This window comes from Aedes aegypti, chromosome 3, assembly GCF_002204515.2.
Source record: "Aedes aegypti strain LVP_AGWG chromosome 3, AaegL5.0 Primary Assembly, whole genome shotgun sequence".
Classification (NCBI taxonomy): Eukaryota; Metazoa; Arthropoda; class Insecta; order Diptera; family Culicidae; genus Aedes; species Aedes aegypti.
In genome coordinates, this window is record NC_035109.1 from 280,413,538 (window position 1) to 280,435,473 (window position 21,936).

General features: G+C 39.7%; 1 protein-coding gene across 1 annotated transcript; it reads left to right on the plus strand.

The window, feature by feature from the left end:
* Positions 1 to 1,079: 1,079 nt before the first annotated feature.
* On the plus strand, positions 1,080 to 11,055 carry LOC5570994 (probable very-long-chain enoyl-CoA reductase art-1). The gene is made up of 5 exons (XM_001653376.2): positions 1,080 to 1,216; positions 1,286 to 1,644; positions 9,962 to 10,178; positions 10,233 to 10,348; positions 10,414 to 11,055. Exons 1-5 carry the CDS (start codon positions 1,211 to 1,213, stop codon positions 10,616 to 10,618), a joined length of 903 nt encoding a protein of 300 aa, XP_001653426.2. The 5' UTR covers positions 1,080 to 1,210; the 3' UTR covers positions 10,619 to 11,055.
* The last annotated feature ends 10,881 nt before the right edge of the window (positions 11,056 to 21,936 follow it).

Here is a 21,936-nt window from a genome sequence, read left to right on the forward strand (position 1 = left end):
GATCCGTTCCTAAACCAGTATTGGAAGATCGGCCAATCGTTGGAAAATGCAGTTCGCCGAAAATTGAATTTCTCAGTATCCATTAATGATACCATGCGTCGGAAGTAGGGCGGGTGCGAATCGAATGCACCACTTCCGAAGTTATCTCTCCAGCGTGAAACCGATGCCAACTTTTTATCGCGCCGACAATATCAATAGTCTTGCATCTGGATCGCACATCAGATGCTATGGCAGAATAGACTGAGATATTTGGGTGATGCCTTCCAGACAGAACTGAAAAGTGCTACTTTTCAGCACCGAAACCAGTGCTGAAAAGTAGCACTTTTCAGCATTATTTTTTTGGTAGGAAAAGCAGGCCATTATGTTGTGCATCTTATCAATGAAAAGTTGATTGATTTGCAACGGAATCGCAAAAAAATCATTCTGCTACTTATTGCATAAACAATTACTTTCAGCAATTCCAAGTTTCCTTCTGGCGTTCGCTGACTTAAAAACAAAATATCGATACTTTTGCGATGTTCTCATGAAAATACACAATCAATTTTGATCAGACATTTGTCCAAAATAGAATTAATTATAATTTACCCAAAAACAGCAGTTTATTTTGCAAAACTAACGAAAAATGTGAAATTTTGGTAACGGTATGATCATGCATAATTCGCTATATGCTATATGTTGATTTTAGACAATTTAAGATTTTTTCCTGTGGCTCGAAATTTTGTCACGCTGTTTCGACATTTTTATTCGATTTTTTTTATTATTTTATCTAATTTGGCATCGAAAATGTATTGACTGGATGATACACCACGCAGCTGTTGTAAAGTTTCCAAAAACGCGCATTTGCCCAAAATTCCACGTGGCGAATGGTACAGGAAAGGGACAATGATGAAACACCGCAATGCTATCTCCCATAAGGAATCTCCGAGGAACGCCGCATGCCCTTTTGAGTAAATGCGCTAATATTTATCAAATCTTGCATCAAACTAGTTCAGTCATCATCGAGTCGAACAAAATAATTCCAAATTATCTGGCATCCTTGTGGTTAACACTACTACACTGAACAAATTGTAAGTGACAAGCAGTGCGTAAACGGTGTTGTGGCGATTCTTCCACTTTCTCGTTCGTGCTTGACCGGAGAAGTCGTCTTTCGTGTGTCGTGTCGTGTCCAGAGACCTGGTATTTGCCGCCGTGCCAAGAAATTTCATTAATCATGGAGGTAAGCTGCCCCAAACTTAGTTACCTAAACATCGTTGATACTGAGTTCTAATGAAATTCCTCATTTCAGGTCGAAATCCTTGATGCGAAAAACTCCAAACCCATTGGCAAGTGCCGTGTGCAGGGCGACACCTCAATTAAGGCCCTGAAAAATGAAGTGCAGAACATGAAGAAATCACTGACCGTCCATCGGCAGGCTTTACGGTTGGAGCCCCGTGGTAAAATATTGAAGGATTCCGATACCCTGCAATCCCTCAACTTTACATCCGGAGGCAAACTCTACGTGAAAGATCTTGGACCGCAGATCAGCTGGAAGGGTGTCTTCCTGGCCGAATACGCTGGACCGATCTTTGTGTACATGATCTTCTACCAGAGGCCGTCCCTCATCTACGGTAGTGCCGCTGCGAATCCAGTTAGTCTGACTGCCAAGTAAGTAGACCTTGCTTTTTTTACCTTTTACGTGTTATCATAATCGAATGGTGTAAAGTGAAGAAATGCAAGAAAGCAACCAATAATTTATGCGCATTCGATTATCATTACCCTCTAAAGTCAACTAGCATCGGAGACTTTTCGGTAGAGGTTACCGCGATTTCCTATGACTTTGATATGATACCTCAGAACGGTCAAGTAAATAGTTGACAAAAATTGAAGGAAAGGAATCACAGTAGCATTATCATTGATAAGATAAAAGCTAATCGAAATCCTATATTGTATGAATTTTTCAACGAAGTTTTGACGAGAAGAAAGTGTTGCCCAATAATGTAGTCAGCCTCTGAGTCAATATGATACCGACCTCCCGTCTGATCGATTATATAAATATAAAACTTCGCGGTTGTTACTTTTGCACATACAATCACAGTCAGACTTTTACACCTAGCCACCAAGCGATGTGCGGAACTGACGAAAAAGCCTAATTTTGTCTACGTCATTCCACGTCTTTTCGCCACAAATAAGCACCGCTCGCGTGCTGCCTTTCGATGTGCTTTTGATGTTTGTGATATTACACAAAATCATAGAAGCGTATACGAAATCTGGCTTCATCGTTAGGTGTATCAGCACTCGATTCGATTTGAAGTATTGAAGACCATTAAAATATCGTAATATCCCCTAATCAGACGTCATGTACTCATGCAAACAAAAAAAAAGTGGTCGCCCTTTGAGCGAAGGTATCGGGCTATGCAAAAACAAGTTTGCTTGTACGGATGGCAATGACAAACAGTTGTTTTTTTTTTTGTAGGGAAATTAGGTATTAGCCACCTAGCACTTTAACGAGTGATTGATAATATTCTTGTGAATAATAATGGCTTCATTCAATGATAACTTTGGGACAGTTATATGAAACAAGTAAATTTAAATTAACCTGCATTTATTCATATGGAAGATAGGGAACCCTAGAATAGAACCCAGGACATTTTTTTTTGGGTATGGCAATTCTGGGCACCATGGCACAAATACACCTGGAAACTGTTTCAGAAGGGACTGGTACATATCATATTTAGTAGTTTATACACATGTATGGTACGACGGTTCAAATTTCATGGTTTTTCATTCTCATTCACAAGAAAATCAAGAGGACCAACAACTAGATTTGGCCGGATCTGGTAGGATGTGATGTGGATATTTTCAGACTATCATATGGTTCCATTATGCGACAGCTCGAAGTACATGATTTTTCATTCAGATATAAATAGACACCATGTCAAAAATCAAACATATTATTCTTTTTGTTTCCTGCGTTACGCCCCGACCGGGATAGAGCCTGCTTCTCAGCTTAGTGCCCTTATAAGAACTTCTACAGTTCTTTACTGAGAGCTTCCTTTGCTGGTAGACCATTAAGCTTTTATATACAGATTGTCGACTACCTGAAAAAACCAGGAGAGTCAGGGAATTCAATTTTTGACCTAAAAAGTCCGGGAAAATCAGGGAATTTCACTTGAGGTCAGGGAAAACATCAGTATTACGAGTCTGCAAAGTTATCGATCAGGCTAAGTCAGTAATACAATAGATGATAATCATGATGTTTACATTCAACACGATATATGAAAAAATGGGTAATCAATCTTTCAAAATAGTAGTTTGCAATTGAGAAAATGCTCTTACTATTATGCGTAAGTAGTAATATAGTCAAATGTATTTTACTGCCTATAATTATTATCAGAATACAAATTTTCTTGAAATTGAAAAGCATCAACAGTGCTCTCCGAACAACTTCTTCAAAGTTGGCGTCGATTGCTTTAAACATATTTTGTTCTAAAGTTTCCTAGATCAACTAGTACCGCGCATTATGCTCAAAATTTAAAAAAAAAATCTTCACACGTTTGATCAAAATATCCAAGATAAACTATGTATAGAGAAAAACCATTACGGATTCTCGTATTTCAGTGAAGATGAATAAATGTCGAATCTTAAAATCTAAAGAGCACATATCTGGTGAATCAATCAAACATTTATTTAAAAAAGAGCGATTAACCAATCGATCAACTTTTCAGCTCTAAACACTGTTTGGTTTTCTAGATATGTGCCCTTGGTGGTGTTTTTTTTCGGTTGAATGTTTTGGGCAGTTTCACTCTTGTTATATTTGAAGTAAAATCACAGCCTGAGAAATATGAGCAACTAAATGAAAAATCTGAAATTTGGATGTTAAGGACAGAATATTTCCTGATTTGGTTTAAGGTTGTTTCGGAAAACAGTTCATTCAGATAATACCGCCTTTCTTCAGGATTTATATCAGAAGCTTCCTTATAGGTATGCCTTTTTTTTTCTTAAAAAATACCCTGAATTCTCTAGAAATTCTAAGGATGCCTCTCACAATTCCTCGATTATTTTTGAGAATCCAGATCATCATTGAAAAGCATAATTACAGGAATATTATTTGAAATTATTAGACCGTCGCGCCATGGATGACGAGACATACATCAAGGTGGACACCAAACAAATCTCCGGCCTTGAGTTTTTTGTCGGTACGTCTCGTATGGAGATTCCTAAAAAGTTCTTGAAGATAAAGATGGACAAATTGTGGCAGGCGATCTGCGAGTGCGAACGGTACAGCAAGCCGTTCCACAGTGGTTCGATCTAGAACAAATGTCGGACAAAACCTCAAACTCTCTTTAAAATAGCTGAAATCATATATGTGACATATTTTATGCCTTATTGAACTATTATGGACTTTTATTTTCGATTTTTTCTTGTTTTGGACTGATAATTAGAAAATTCAGGTTTGGACGATACATTTTCAACTTTTCCAATCTTCCTTACAAAATGGTCAACTTAGGCAGGCTGGTTCACCGTTGTTTATTGACGGATTGAAATGAAATTTTCACAGCATGCTAGGCATTACTTGAACTTCAACATATATTTTTGAGTAATTTTTCCATGCACTACTCCAATAGTAAAAACAACTAGACTTAAGTGTAATTTTTGACAAAAATATTAATTATTCATCCAAAGATATGGAAGCTCTACACAAAAACCATCATAAGTAAATATGTTCATCTTGTCTTAATGACCACCTTATTAATTAAATGCGCCAATTTTTCAAATTTGTAAAAAAAAAAACTACGATGAACTCGTGATTGGAAAAACCACTCAAAAATATATGTTGAAATTCATGTGACGTCTGAAAAAAAGGTCAATCGGCAAAGAAAGTCCTTAGTTAATAACTGCGGAAGTGGTTATAAGAACATCTGCCTGCTTAAAAGCAGGCTTTGTCCCAGTTGGGACGTAACGCCAGAAATAAAAAGAAGAATAAGAAGATTGGAGCGAGTTTTTCGCTTCTTCTCGGGAAGGCGATGGCTACTGCGATTGCAAATACTAGCGTATACAGTAGGGTGCGGCTTATTTTTCAAAAGTTCTTAAAACCAAAAATTCGTGTGCTCTACTGAATTCAAATCGCATTAAAAGAGAAATCTCAAAATCTGAGCCATAAATATTAACATTTAGAGGTGGCGCAAGCGTGTTGAAGGTGAATTTTCAAGTTATAAAAAATGACCTGCAGTTAAGTAAACACTACTTTGTTATTTTTCAACCGATTTTAAAACTTTTACCACCATTTTCTTTCAAATTAAATTTATAATAATTTTGTAGAACATCACATCACATCACAATTTGTCTAAAATCAAAACTTGTCTTAGTTAAAAATACTTTTATCCAAATTTTTCCTCATTTTTCTAAAAAAATCATTTTTGTTTGACCATACAATCATTACAATTCAAAAAAATTCAAACTCCAATGAATCTGCTTCAATCTTTGGATTTGAACAACAGAAGTGTTGAGGAAGTGAGGAAAAATATTACTGTTCGGATAAAACAACTTTGATTTTTGAGGTTTTGGCCGCCCTCGAACCAATGTGCGTTCGTTACAGCCGGCACCATAAACGGGCAGATTTATTGAAATGAATGCTTGCAGAAGCGCTTGCTGCCCTTCCTCCGCTCTCACCATGGTCTCACGCTGTTATCGCCGGATCTCGTTCGTGCCATTACGCCAAGCTTTAATGGATAGGTACGAAGCCAAGGACGTTAATGTGGTCCCGAAGGAAGCGAACCCGCCAAATACACCAGAACTTCGTCCGATCGAAAAGTTTTTGGCGAAAATGAAGAAGAAGTTGAAGAAAAGCGGAAAAACATAAAAAAAACCTATGAAGCTTTGAAGAAAAACTGGGAGACATTGTGTAAGAAAGATGGACAAAGCCTCGCCCAAGATCTCATTGACAGTGTTAAGACAAATTAACGAGCATTCAGCTTTGGGGAAGAAATTCAATTAATATATTGTGTCAAAACGTAGCTAATATATAATTATTGATTCCCTGAAAATAGGCCAGGAGAAGTGGATGAACTTGTCATTCATTTTTCTGTCAATTCTCATACAAAATCTACTTTTTCTTTGACATGAATTCACTCTAGGTGAACCACTTCCCCTGGCCTATTTGAGATGCATCCGATTTAAAATGATTTTTTGGTGGTCATTTTTGTGTGTCTCATTTTTTCTTAGTCCAGTCTTTTTTGACAATTTGTGAAATAATCTCCAAGTAATTCATAGAAGAATGAATAGAGGAGTTTCTCGGAACATTGCAGAAGGTACGACAAATTCAAGCGAAACATCCAAAAACTTAGCGCATTATTCAAACCTTGAATACATTCCGTTACGAATATTTAGATAAATCTCTCGGGGAGAAAATCTAGGCGTAACTCATATCGGAATCCTAAAATATTAACTGAAAATTTACCTGTAACGTATCGTCGTGAAGAATTATTAAAAAAATTAAAACATTTTGGGAAATAAATCTATGTGACCCTGAAAAATATGTTTATATGTATTTCTGAAATAATACTTGGAATTTCAAATGCTATTGTTGGAAAAAATTATGACTAAAAAGAATTCTCTTAAAAAATATTAAAGAATCTTGGCGATGATGAGCTTCTAGGTAAAATCTTAGAAGAGTTTATCGAAAATTATTAAAGGAATATCTGGGAAAAATATCTTTTTTTTTCAAGAGGAATTTCTGAGAAATCTACACGGGAAAAAAATCTGTAGTAAAAATTACTATTTTAGCTGACTACGGCCATTCTTGAAACTACCATGCAATTTCAGACCAATTTACTATGTTTACGGTACATCCCACCACATTACTGGTACATTTGACAGAAATAATTTACAACAATCTGATTTCGACTACAGACATAGTAATATGAAGCGCATTTCTGGTCTGCTGAAAATTGCCGGTGCGAGCGCTTAAGTTAGCCCCCTAAAGTGGTAGTTTTTACCGCACAATTTTTTTGCGTGTATCTATGTAAAGTTCTTAGGCGATGGCTAGAATTTTACCTGGAAAAATAAAAAGCCAAATTTTAGGATAACTTTCTTTGTGATAATGTTGCGTCTTGTATAAAGTTGTCGTTTATCCTTGATATTTGAAATTTCGGCTAGTTCACTAGCCGAGAACATTTTTTTTAACGGATTTTCAAGTTTGGAAAATAAATAGGTTCTCAAGTGCTCAGTTTTATCATATCAACTTGAATAAACGCTCAAGAATGTTATCTGAGTGAAGTAAATTTTAATTGGATTCGATTAATTCATTGATGATGATTTTTCGGTTGATGCCATTTCCTTATATTATTATTAAAGCTAAAAGAACGACAATCGATTGAAAAACGGATTTTTGAGAACATTTCATTGTCAAGGGCCATTTTTGACCCTTTTATACATAATGTGCTACTTTGTTGAAGCGCCGCTCCTAGATCGTACAAGACGAACAAATAATGGCTACTATTTTTTAGTGCATACACTCCCGTGCATAAGTTTGGGTTCACCCCCTAAAAAACATACAAAAGTGTTCAGTCCATATCTCTGCGATTACACGTCCAATTGAAACTCTCTAAGCCGCATTCAAAAGGCAAAGAGTTATTCTTACTTTGTATGTATTTTTCCAAAAACATTTTTTGAATTTTGTATACTAAATTTTTATTAAAAGTTGTGACATTCTTCAAAATACACACTGGAAAAACATTTGTAATTTCCTCAGCATTGGATCGACCAAAATTTTAAAACAATGTGTCATTAGAATCGTAATATTATATTCTCTGAAGAGCGCTCACGAAATTTTTGCGGGAAAATCTGAAAACTATTCAAAATGAATGAAACAGTCATTCAAGTCATCGTGCAAAAGTTAGGGTTCACCCCTCAGTATGGTGTATCGTGCAAAAGTTTGGGTACACCTGAACCGCAGACAGACGTTCAAGTTAGACTCAGCCACTTGTGTAAAAACATGGCCGCCACAAATCGCCAAGTGGCAATAAGCTAACAGATGGCGTTCGTGGCGTATGCGTCTCGCCACCATCCTGATCACATTTCGTTGACAGCATGACACACAACCGCTCCCTCAGTCCACGTGCTCAACGCTAAAAACTATGCACCTTTTTTTCGCGCTGGGTGGGTGATGTTCCCTTTTGGTTCTAATTTCTCATGACAAAGTTAATTAAATCCATTGTAATTTTTACCACAAGTTGGCATTTAATTTACTCACAGATTCATGCTAGTATAACACCCTTGAATGATCGTAACTCATGTAAAATAAATTGACGTGAAAATATCACAATTGTGTGAATCATTTTTAAAGTGATTGTTTTGATATTTTTGTTCAGTGGGTGGTGGACTGGGTGGTAAGCGAGAAGATGAAGCCACGTGCTTTTACGAACTGTCATTGTACTGCAGCAATTTGCTCCCTAGGTGACACCACGGTAGAATTTACACAGGAATATTGAATAAATTTGTTCCTGCTTAAACGTCTGTCTGCGCCTGAACTTACTTAAAACACGAAAAATCTGTGAAATATCAAACCAATCATGTACGCGCCATTATTTGCGTTTGAAAAAGCTATAAATTATAAAAATCGTTTGAAAAATGGCTGAAATATTGACAAAAATGATTTGCGTGCGGTTCAGGTGTACCCAAACTTTTGCACGATTTGCATCATATTGAGGAGTGAACCCAAACTTTTGCACGATGACTTGAATGATTGTTTCAATGATTTTGAAAAGTTTTCAGATTTTTCCGCAAAAATTTCGTAAGTGCTCATCAAAGAATATAAGATTACGGTTCTAATGACACCTTGTTTTAAAATTTTGGTCGATCTCATGCTGAAGAAATTACAAATGTTTTTCCAGTGTGTTTTTTTGAAAAATGTCACAACTTTAAGTTAAAATTTAGTATACAAAATTCAAAAAATGTTCTTGGAAAAATACATACGAAGTAATAATAACTCTTTGCCTTTTGAATGCGGCAGCAGCTCGCCCAGCGTCATATAGGTGGCTATGATGCGTTTAGTGGCTACCACCCTGCTTTGTTGAAGAAATACTAAGCAGTATTGCACATCTACTTCAGATAGTTGAAACACCAACTTTCTCAATTTTGATCATGATACAACCTTCTACAATATTGTTCGCTATGGTATCAAGGAATGTTTTTGACATTCTGGGTTCAATTGAAAGCGATCAACAATTTTCCTGACCTAAGCAGGAAATGATGTGCTGTTTCCCATATGTTTGAGCTGAAAATTGCGCCAGCTCATGGAACGACCAAATGAGCTGAAATTTTCAGGAAGTCTTCCTCTAACCCTAAAGAATAATCCTGGGGTGCCCCGTGGAATTATACAATTTTATTTTTCTCTCATATTGAGCTGGGCCAGTCTAATACTCATTTCTTCACGAAGAGATCCCCGACCAACGACGGGAATCGTACTCACGGCCCATTTGGTGAATAGCTGCGCGTTAAACGCTTTTGCGTCTATCTGGGCCCCTACAAAATCTCACATTAATTAGTTTAGCTTTGATGCCCTTCTTACCAGATGTTTTACTGTTGTGGAGCTGTTGAATGGCATCATTCACTTCAATTCAGATGTTCATCGAAGTGCTACTTCCACCTTTCGATCATCTCACGTTTCTCCGTCAAGATGTTCCCACCCTCATCCATTCACATTGCTGCAAAAGGTACGATACCATAGCAGGATACGTTGAGCTTCAGAACGTCCGAACTTCTTAAGACTGTCGCAGCTGCTTTATCTCCGCGCGTTCCGTTTCTTTCAGGCGGTGTTTTTTCGCGAAAGAAGCGGGTCTGCCATTTTCATTTCAGTCCATAACGTTCCACGCCTGTCTGTTCGATCCTCCAGAATCTGCCTGTATTTCTCGTCGAGGTCGAATCAATCGTTCAGTCGACTTTATCCCCGTATACCCATCTTTAATCGAAACCTTTTTTTTAGCGTCGCTGCCCTCTGCTGGATTGCTCACTATGCGAAGCGCTTGCTGGAGACGCTGTTCGTTCATCGATTCTCTCATGCTACCATGCCGCTTAGGAACCTCTTCAAGAACTGCACGTACTACTGGGCATTTGCCGGTTACGTAGCGTACCACGTGAACCATCCGCTGTTCACCGAACCCAGTACCGCTGTTATGTATGCTGGATTGGCTGGATTCATTGTAAGTTGCCTAACTGGTTCCTCTGACCTCTCTAAATTGTAAACTCTGTTTTAGGTGAGTGAGCTCGGCAATTTCTCGATCCACATGCTGTTGAGAAATCTGAGACCAGCGGGATCCACAGTTCGCAAAATTCCCAAACCCGATGGCAATCCATTGACTCAGTTGTTCAAGTAAGTTTGCATTCAACAGAGAATAAGTCACAGTTCTTAAGTAACGAATCTTCATTTTCCTCCAGCTTCGTGTCCTGCCCGAACTACACATACGAGTTCCTGTCCTGGCTGTCGTTCTCGCTGATGACCACCTGCGTTCCGGCGTTGCTCTTCACCGCTGCCGGTATGTACCAGATGACGGTGTGGGCCATCGGAAAGCACAAGAACTACAAGAAAGACTTCAAGGATTACCCCAAGGGCCGCAAGGCCATCTTGCCTTTCGTCATCTAAAAGGCGTTCGCGAGAAACTTTACCTTCTGAGATAAATATTTATTCGGTTGGGTGGGCATTTACTTTTTCGATTTTTTTTCTGGGTAACAGGTTTTGATTTTCTCTAGTTTTTAGGAAGAGATTAACGGTTTTAGATAAGCTAGTAACGATAGAAACCTAACTTTGCTGTGAAGGTTAAACGTAAGAGATAAATCGGTGATTCGACTGTATAACTTCGTAAATGATGAAATTCATCTAATCTTCATTCCCTTAGCTGATGAACAACGTTTGTTTTTGATAGTTTAAATTCTATGAGCCACACAAAGATCATAAGACCTAAGATGCATCGCTTTAGTAACGAAAGAGTGGTGGGTTAAAATTGCATTGAAACTATTGTTAGTTTATGAATAACCATGGCATGACTTGAAATAAATCATAATGACTCTTGTAACAACTTACGAATCGTTTCATTTTAATTGTAGGGGGTAGACGGGATAAACACCTTTGTTTGTGAAGTCCTTTACAGATTTTAAATATTTTTTGCTATTCTGATGAATAATAACGAATTGGTGAGATAGTCACAAGATAAACCTGGCAAATTAACTTTAGTACAGTCAACTTTCGTACGTTGCACTAAACCGGTAACCCACCTAGTGAAAGACTTTCACTAATCGGGCTGAGTTTTCAGCTGTCAAAATATCGAATACAATAGAAATTCATGGTTACCAACATTGATAAATCGAGATTTATTTCGAAAAGTGACGTTTGTCTTCGTTTTAAGTGGGCTATATCCCACCTAACGGGAGCCCAATTAAAACAAAGCCCACCTAAAGATAGTGCAACGAACGAAATTTGACTGTACATAAATATTTCCAAAAAATTCAGTTCGTTAGAATTTTCCTGAGTTTAAAGAACTTATTTTCTTTCTGAGCGCGTCTGCTTCTAATCACGCTTTTTCACCTCCAGATCCTCTCTTAGATCTTAGTATATTGAGAATGGCCATAAAACTCGAGCAAAGTTTAAGGACATTATAAAGCAAAGCCAAATATGGCGCCTGATATGGCACCTACCGCACCTCTTCCCACTTTCACCCCCTTCGTCACGCAACTGGATCGGGCGATCGAGTGCAAGCATATTATGCTAAACAAAAATCCTCTTTCCTACACGCAAAAAAATTGTGCAGTAAAAACTACCATTTTAGGGGGTTAATTTGAGCGCTCGCACCGGCAATTTTCAGCAGACCAGATATGTGCTTGATTTTATCATGTCTGTAGTCGAAATCAGATTGTTGTAAATTATTTCTGTCAAATGTACCAGTATTGTGGTGGAATGTACCGTAAACATAGTAAATTGGTCTGATATTCCATGGTAGTTTCAAGAATGGGCATAGTCAGCTAAAATAGTATTTTTTACCACAGATTTTTTACCCGTGTACCTGATTGTGGCATAAAATTTCTACAGCTGGCTCGTGCATATACATTGTACCTGCTGAACCTCCGTTTTTCACTTAATTTCATTGGAAACACTGAATTCGTGCGTTTGTAGCACCTTGCTAAAATATGTTTCTTCCAACTTCTGGTTTTATTCTTCTTCGCACCACTCACGTTACACCTTTTTCTATGGCATATTTACACTCTATCACAAAAGATTCACCAATGAAAACAGAATCACTTGAATTGATGATTTATCAATTTTCCATCACTACAGTTAAATTTACTGTTTAAAACTTAAAATCGCGAGGAAGTGCTTAAACATATTATCTTCCAATTTCACTCCTACAAAATATAAACATTCACAACGGCGACTGCTTGCTATCGTGTTGTTTTGTAGTATTGGTGGCTTTCTTAGTAGCGACAGTTTGGTTTTACAATTGTATTAATGATATGCTTTCTCCCTCACAAGCATTATCACTGTTTGAAAAAAGTGGTTGTTTAACAGATACTTATGCAGTAGTCTACATGGCTTTCTTTTATAATTTCCTTAATAACAAAAATATAACACGTTGAGTTATCTAAAAACAAGCATTTTATAACATTCATTCATTTATTCAGTAACATCTAAACAGATAACACTGAATCAACAATTTAACGCCACAATACTCAGTTCGTGGCCGCATCTCGCCATCATCGGTTCTGCCCCACGATGCGCACCCCACCTAGCTCACTGCACTCCACGCCTTCTTGTACCAACCGGATACGAAGCGAACACCATCTCTGCAAGATTGATGTCCAGCTTTCTTGCAACATGCCCTGCCCATCGTATCCTTTCAGCTTTGGCCATCTTCTGGATACTGGCTTCGCCGTAGAGTTGAGCGAGCTCGTGGTTCATCCTTCGCCACCACACACCGTGTTCCTGCACACCGCCAAATATCGTCCTATTCGAGTCCTCCTCGAGCATCATCCACGGTTCATTCCCGTAGAGGAGTAACGGCCTCATGAGCGTGTTGTAGGTACATGGTACATTTGGTACGGGTGTGAATCTTTTTTGACTGCAGCTTCTTGTTGAGGCCATATTAGGCCTGACTTCCACTGATGATACGCCTCCGTATTTCACGGCTGAGGTTATTGTCAGCCGTCAGCAAGGATCCAAAGTAGATGAACTCGTCTATCACCTCGAACGTATCCCCGTCTATCGTAACACTGCTACATAGGCGAGCCCTGTCGCGCTCGGCCCCACAAGCAAGCATGTACTTTGTCTTGGTTGCACTTCCAACTTTTGCTGCCTCGCGTTTCAGGCGGGGGTTCAGGTCTGCCACCTTTTCAAATGTTCGGCCGACAATATCCATATCATCCGCGAAGCAAACAAATTGACTGAATTTCGTAAAAATCATACCCCGACTGTTGCTCTTATCAATCTCGGGAGCTTCCCGGGAAAGCTGTTCTTATTCATGATTTTCCATAGCTCTACGCGGTCGATACTATCGTATGCCGCCTTGAAATCGATGAAAACGTGTGATGCGTTGGGACCTGGTATTCACGACATTTTTGGATGATTTACCCTACAGTAAAGATCTGGTCGATCGGCCGTCGACGAAGCCGGCTTTATAACTACCCACGAACTTGTTTACTATGTTACGAGTGAAACGAGGTGGTAAATTTCTAACTATTTATTGAAATAAGTCTATCTTGATTGAAGCCTCGTAACTGAATGATCTTCATTTCTGCTTTTCGCTGTCATCTTGGTTGCGCACCCAAAGCATGGCATACTTGGTTGCACAACTAGTGGTGGTGACATCTTCCCCTTCATTTCAGTACCGGATGTAGTCTTCCAATCTTCTTGGTATTCTGGAGCATCTGGTTGGGCGAGGTGTATCTTCTTCATTAGGCTGAGCTACGGGTACTGATGTTGATGCAAATATAGTCGGTGTTGCTGTCCGCATGGTTTCATCTTGGCTGCCCAATGAATGATTTACTGGAACTGCTTGACTGTATTGCGAACTGGTAGTTGGTTCTGGACTAGGGTTCGTCTGAGTAGGAACTGTTAATCCAAAAATTTCAATCAGTTTATCCAAAGGCAATGAAACTGAACGTAACGGTTGTTCGACATCGTTGTATTTAGGACGTAACTGATTTGCGTGAGTACGTATCAACTTGCGACGGCCAGAGACTTGATCCAGATGGACATTGTAGTTGCCATTTCCAATTGGACGCATTATTGTGTTCTTTCGCATATACGAGTGTCCCAGCTTTGGTGTGGTTGCAGTGGGTCGAACCAAATCGAGAGTAGTCTTCATCGGTCGGCCAAACATCACATCTGCTGGAGATTTTCCTTCCAGAACAATACTTGGCGTTCCGCTTGTCCATTTGACTGTGGATGATAGGGAGCGTTGCGAATGTGAATAATACCGGAATACTCACTAAACTGCTGGAATTCACTGCTACAAAATTGACTTCCATTGTCCGAGACTATAGTATCAGGAACTCCAAAACTTCAAATTTTTCCAAAGGTTTATTTCAAAATTCAGATAGTCAAAGATGGTGTTGTTGATCGGGTTTGAAAAATCTCTGGCCACTTGCTGAATGCATCGATAATGACCAGATACGACATCCCTTCAATTGGTCCGGCGTAGTCCAGATGAAGTCGGTCCTTCTGCTTTATGCAGCCCACAGACGCTCAGACGGTTTGACCAACATTGACTCCGCCCCCAAGTTAGTCAAACCGATTTATGTTGCTGCAACCGTTTGACCGACTGTCAAAGTGTGTTGCAGCAACACCATATTTCTTCGCATGTTTTGAATGCTCTCGGCAAGCCTAGTGAATATGGGATTGTTATTTTTTTTTTCGATTTCTGTGGCTGTGGGGGTGAATATTTCTATGGCAATAATCGTTGTGAGAAAGAGCAGAACTTTCAGAATTTAAATACCGGAAGAAATGGATACTGAGGAGGAATTACAATTACAATTCGCACGAAGTATTCCGGCAGAACCCTAAAATTATGAGGGATCTCTATCGGGGATTATTCTGAGCAGTCATCGATATGAGAATGACTAGGGTAATTTCTTCAAAGTTTGTATCCGAAATCTTTAGCGGTTTCCTCTAGTTATTCTACTTTGAAGTCTTTCCAGAACCATTGATTATACTAGGGATTCCACCAGAAAGTCTTCCTGGGATTCTACCAGGAATTTCATCAACAATTCCTCTAGAAATTTATCCACAGATTTACACAGAAATTCCTCCGAGGAAAATTCTTCAGGCTGGTTTTCTTCCAGAGGTTTCTTCAAAGATTCCTCTGCTAATTATTCAGGGTTTCCTCTACTGATTCCTTCAAAGATCAAAAAAATCCTCAAGTGATTTCTTCAGTAATTTTTCAGAGTTTACTTCAAGGCTGATTTCAAAAATTCTTCCGGAGTTTGCTATCACAATTTTTCAAAGATTCCTTTATTTCCTCTAAAAGTTATATCATTATTCAGGAATCACATAACGAATTATTTCAGATACTTCTCAATAAATTTATAACCAGAAATTCCCATAAGGATTTCACCAAAATTTTTTCAGGGCTTCTCCTAGGACTCCTCCTTAAATTCAACCAAAAGGAATTTCTTTAGCGATTCCTTCTTGTAATTTTCTCTACAGAGTCCTCCAGAGATTTACCCAATAACTTCCGAGGGATTTATTCATTCAATGCTTCTTTCAAGAATACCTCCAAAACATCCTCCACAGATGTATTTAGAAATTCTTCCATCGAAACTTCAAGAAATTCTATACAGATTATAAAAGGATTTTTTTTCCTGCGCTGTTACTAGGAATTCCTCTAGAAATTTTATAGAGATTGCTCAAGAAATTATTACAGGAATTCCATCAATAATTCCATCAGGAATTGCCTTAGAGAATCCTGTAGAAACTCTTTCAGGGATTGCTTTAAAAGTTCTTACGGAGATATATTAAGGAACTTCCCCAGTGAATTTCTCCAGTGTTTTCTTTGGTGATTCCTCCAATGATTTCAGTATAAATAATTCCATGATTTTTTCCAGAAATTTTCCAACAAATCCTTCAAGGAATTCAACTTGAAGTTCAACCCTTCGTGGAATTGCTGGTCGATTCTCTCGCGGTTTTCCAGAAAAAAATAGCCGTTTGAACTTGTGGTTTTTTTATTGATACCCTAAAGGAATTTCTGATAATCCTGAATAATTCGAAAAAGGAAAATCCTAGTCAAATCATTGAAGTATTTTCTGGTAGAACTTCTGGCGAAGCTGTATTAGATTTTTCTGGTAAAGAATTTCTAGCGAAACTCTATTGATATTCTTAACCCTGGAAGAACTCATGGTGAAATTTCTTAAAAAACACCATTCCGGAAGAAATAGTTAGATAAAATACTGGTGAAATCTCTGAAGGAACCGAAGGACTTTTCCAGAATGTTTTGGAAGAACTTTCAGAAGATTTTCTTGAATTTCCGGTGAAATCAACGGAAAAATATTGGTGATTACTTGAAGATTTTCCTGATGGAAATCATGGAGAATTATCTGGGCGAATTTCAGATCCAATCCATGGATGAACCTCTGGTGGAATCCAAAATTCCTGGAGGGTTTTTAGTTGGAATGCCTAGAGGAAATCCTAGCGAAATTTTCGAAGCAATTCCTTTTAGATTCAATGAACGAATTCTCAGAGGAATCGCTGAAGGAATTCCTTTTTAGAATCCTAGGAGGAACTCCTCACAGAGTCACTTGAGGATATATTGATGGATTCTGAGGATATACTATGGAATCACTATAGGAACTCCTGATGAAAACCCTGGAGGAATTCCTGATATAATTCCTGCTGGAACTCCTGATAGAATGCCTATAGAAATTCCTTATGATATCCCTAGAAGATCCTGATGTTAGTCGTAGGTGAACTCCTGATATGAACTCTGGAGGAACTTCTAATAGAATCTCGGAAGAAATGCTAGCTGGAATCTCTGAAGGATGGAATTCCTGGATGAACTCGTGATGAAATCCTCAGAAGAACTCTAATGGTAGCCCTAAAGGTACTCCTAACAGAATCCCTATTGGAATTCCTGATAGAATCCCTAGAGAAATTCTTGATGGAATCCTTGGAAGAATCAGTGGCGAATCGTAACCTCATTTTCTACCTGTTCTATGATTCTAAAAATTATTATTTCGACAAATTTAGAATATAAATCAAAAAGTAATCAAAGAGTAAATTATTGAAATCGTCCTTTCTAACAAATCTCTGCTCATTGCATGCAAATTTGTTGCTGAAATTCTAGAATCTATATTCGTGGGACAGGTAGATTTGAGGTTAGGGAATCGTTACTGGGAGGAATATAAAGATATTGTAAGAGATTGAAATCTCTAGATGAACTCCACATGAAATTTCTGGAGGAATTCATGATAAGTTTCCTGAATTAACCTCTGATAGAATCTATAGAGGAACTCCTGATAGAATCTCTTGAGGATTTCCGGGTGAAATCTCAGATGAAACCCTGGAGGAATCTCTTGGAGGAAATCCTCAATATAGTATTGGAGGAGCTCCTGATGGGGGAATTTCTGATGAAATTCGTAGATTAACTAGTGATGGAATCCCTAGAGGAACCCCTGATAGAATCTCTGGAAGAATTCCAGTTGCAATCGTTGAAGGAACTCCTGATGGAATCCCTGAAGAAATTTCTGATGAAACTCCTGTAAGAATCTAGAAGAATTCTTTATGATATCCCTAGAAGGAGTCCTGATGGACCCAAGAATTCCTGATATAATCTCTGGAGGAAATCCTGATTGAATGTTTGGAGGCAATTCAGGTGGAATCTCTGAAAGAACTCTGGAGGAACTCCTGATGCAATCCCCAGAAGAACTCTGATGGAAGCCCTAAAAATATTCCTGATAGTATCCCTATAGGAACTCCTGATGGAATCCTTGGAAGAACTCCTATCTATAGATATTCTTGGAAAAAACTCCTAATCATTGGAGGGACTTCTGATGGAATCCCTTTAGGAACTCCTGATAAAATCGCTGGTAGAAAACCTGATAAGTTTCCAGATAGAACTCCTGATAGAATCCCTAGAGGAACTCCTCATAATATTTCTAGAAGAAACATTGATGGAATTCCTCGAGGAACATTTGATTTAATCTCTTGAAAAATTCCGGGTAAAATCTCAGAAGGAACTCTTGATGGAATCCCTGGAGGAACTCCTGATGAAATCTCCTGAAGAACTATGATGAAAGCCCTAAAGGTACTCCCGATAGAATCCAGATGCAGATACATAAATACAGATAATATAAATACAGGAACCCCTGATGAAATCTCTGGGGCAACTCCTGAAGGAATCCTTGGAAGAATTTGTAAAGATATTCTTGAAGGAACTCTGTATGGAATCATTGAAGGAATTCCTGTTGAAATCCCGAGAAGAACTCCTAGAACTAGAGCAACGACGGACAGAGTCCATGGAGGAATTCCAGGTGGAATCTCTGAAATTTTCTTCTGATAGAATCCCTGGAGAAACTTCTGATGAACTCCCTAGTTGAGTTCTAGGTGCAATCCCTGAAAAAAATACTGGTGGAATCCCTAGTCGAACAGCTGATGATACCCCCAGAAGAATTATTAACGGTATTCATAGAGGAACTAGAATCCCTAGAGCTTGTCCTGATAAAAACCCTGAAGGAACTGCTAAATGAAACCTTCGTGAAATTTATGATTGAATCTTTAGAAGTTCTCCTGATGGAATGCCTGGATGAAATTGTGTTTAATTCCCTAGAATAACTCCTTATTCTAGAGGCTTTTGTTGTAGTGGAAACGGAAATGGTCAGAGTAGGCTGCTAATGTTTAATGTCAGTAATTTGATTAGGAAATATACCTCATTCATGTTTGTTCGTTCATTCTAACCAGACGTGTTTTAATCACTGCTAGTCACTCTTTACAAGAGGTTATAGGCCCAGAGTAACGGTTAGAAATGGCGAATTCGAACTTCGGAATCGAGCCATTGGTCGGCAGAGAAAATTGGACAACTTGGAAATTTGCCGTCAAAACTTATCTCCAAGTGGAAGACCTGTGGCAAGCCGTTGAACCAAATAAGAAAGCGGATGGAACGTTGGAAGCGGTTGACCCTGTGAAGGATCTGAAGGCAAAAGGGAAGATTGTTCTGTTCTTAAAACCGGAGAATTATTACCATGTCCGTGAAGCCAAGACAGCTCGGGAAGCTTGGACGAAGCTCAACGACGCGTTCGAGGAAACTGGCCTGACGCGAGAAGTTGCTCTGCTTTACAAGCTCATTCGGACCGATCTGGAATCTTGCGGAACTATGGAAGCCTACGCCAACAAGATGATTTCAACGTGCCATCAATTGAACGAGATTGGATTTCCGATCCCGGAACGTTTTGTAGGGGTTCTTCTGCTGGCTGGCCTACCCGCGAGGTATCAACCAATGGTGATGGCTCTAAAGAACTCGGGAGCGGCTATAACTGGAGATTCCGTCAAGACGATTTTACTGCAAGAAGAATCAATGCCAAGTGAAAAAACGGCGTTCGTAGCGAAGGGAAAATTCAAGCCGAGGCCGGAAGTTTTCCATAGTAACGTGAAAAACAAGAAAAATTCTTCGCAGTCCAAGGGTCCACAGTGTCGGAAGTGCAGCAAGTTCGGCCACATAGCGAAGTTTTGTCCGGATAATCAAGCCAATAAGAAAGCAGATGCCTTCTGCACTGTTTTGTCGACGATTCAAGGTCAGGGCAAGAACCAGTGGTATTTGGACTCAGGTGCAACCAGACACATGACCCGAGACCTGGAGTTGCTGCAAGACGTGCGTCGTGAAAACGGAATCGTTGTAGCTGCGAACAAGGAAACGATGAAAATCGAAGCGTGTGGTACTGCTACCCTTCATCCAGTATGTCAGGATAGTGACGATGGAATTTCAGTTCATGACGTGCAGTACATTCCGGATCTGTCCACAAACCTTCTGTCGGTGGTTGAGATTGTCAAAAAAGGCTACAAGGTGGTGTTCCAATCGAGCGGATGTGAAATCTTCAACATGGAAGGTAAGCTAGTGGCAACCGGAATAATCGAGAATGACTTGTTCAAGCTAGCGCAGTCGGAAGCAGCTGGTAAAGTAATGTTGAGCTCCGCTTGTGCATCGCTAGAAACTTGGCATAAACGGATGGGGCATCTCAACTACAACAGTGTGAAGAAACTGGCTGACGGTGTGGCGTGTGGAATGCGAATTTCAAATGAGAACCATGGCGATTGTACCGTGTGTCCAATGGGGAAGCAGACACGAATTCCATTCAGCAAGAGCGGATCAAGAGCAGAAGAGCTACTAGAAGTGATCCATTCGGACGTAGCGGGACCAATGGAGGTACCATCACCGTCAGGAAGCCGTTATTATGTGTCCTTTATTGATGATCGATCCCGCCGGATGTTCGTGTATTTTTTGAAGACCAAATCTGAAGAAGAGATCCTTGCTCGGTTCAAGGAATTCCACGCTCAGGCGGAGCGTCAGAGCAGTCGGAAGATCAAGATCTTGAGGACAGATAATGGTAAGGAGTATATGAATAAAGGATTTCAAAGCTTCTTGAGACAGATGGGAATACGACATCAAACCACCAACGATTATACACCGGAACAAAATGGTCTGGCGGAGCGTGCAAATAGGACGATTGCTGAGCGGGCACGCTGTATGTTATTTGAAGCTAACCTTCCAAAATCGTTCTGGGCGGAGGCAACGGCAGCGGCGGTGTACCTCGTTAACCTCTCTCCCACTCGCGGTCATGGATTGACTCCAGAAGAGGTCTGGAGCGGAAGGAAGCCCGATATCTCCCATGTCAGGGTATTTGGAACGAAGGCTATGGTGCAAGTGCCCAAACAAAAGCGACGGAAGTGGGATCCGAAATCAAGACCGTGTGTATTGACCGGATTTGAGGAGGAGACGAAAGGCTACCGTTTATACGATCCAAATACGAAGTGCTTCCTGAAGAGTCGAGAAGTGTGTTTCATCGACGAGTGCACAAGTAAGTGTGCTCTACCAACCAGACAGCCACGAACGGTGATTCCAGTGGACTTCGAAAGCGTTCCAACCACAGTTTCAAGTGATCCTTTAGTTCCAGAAGTTGAGGAAGCTGTGCACGAATCCGACGAAGAGGTCACTGAAGATGAAGACATCAGCAATACCTCTACAGATACCGTAGTTGACGTGACAGAACTCCCATCGCGACATTTTTCAAATCTACCCCGGCGGAGTGAAAGAAAGCGTACAGTTCCGAAGAAGTACTTGGATTTTCATCTAGCAAGCAAGAGTCTTCCCGTAAGTATTAATTCCCAGGACAGACCAGATCAAGAGTTAGACGAATCAAGTGACTTCGAAGGCTTCAATAATGAAGGCAGCGATCTCGATCATGACCAGTGCTTGGCTTTGAACTCCAATCGTGGGAAAACAGCAAATGATGGGAACAATGATCCGAAAAATTACAGGGAGGCGATGGCTGAAGAAATGGAGTCGATTCACACCAATAAAACATGGACATTGGTTGATCTCCCTCCAGGACGGAAGGCTGTTGGAAGCAAGTGGGTGTACAAAATCAAGCGACACATCAACGGTGAGATTGTACGATTCAAGGCCCGCTTAGTTGCCCAAGGATATAGTCAACAATACGGAGCAGACTATGACGAAGTATTTGCTCCAGTGGGACAGCAAACCACTTTTCGGACGCTAATGGCAGTCGCTGCGAAGAAAAACATGACTGTGAAGCAATATGATATCAAGACCGCATTTCTGTATGGCGAACTTGAGGAGGAGATATATATGCGGCAGCCATGTGGATTTGAACAGAAGGGAAGCGAAAACAAGGTGTGTCGGTTACGTCGGAGCTTGTATGGTCTGAAGCAAGCGGCTAGAGCGTGGAATCAGAGACTACACGAAG

Excerpts from the sequence above, each read along its gene's own strand:
- LOC5570994 (XM_001653376.2), top strand. Across the intron at positions 1,645-9,961 it reads CCAGTTAGTCTGACTGCCAA|CGTCGCTGCCCTCTGCTGGA; the intron begins GTAAGTAGACCT and ends CCTTTTTTTTAG. Across the intron at positions 10,179-10,232 it reads CTGGATTGGCTGGATTCATT|GTGAGTGAGCTCGGCAATTT; the intron begins GTAAGTTGCCTA and ends ACTCTGTTTTAG.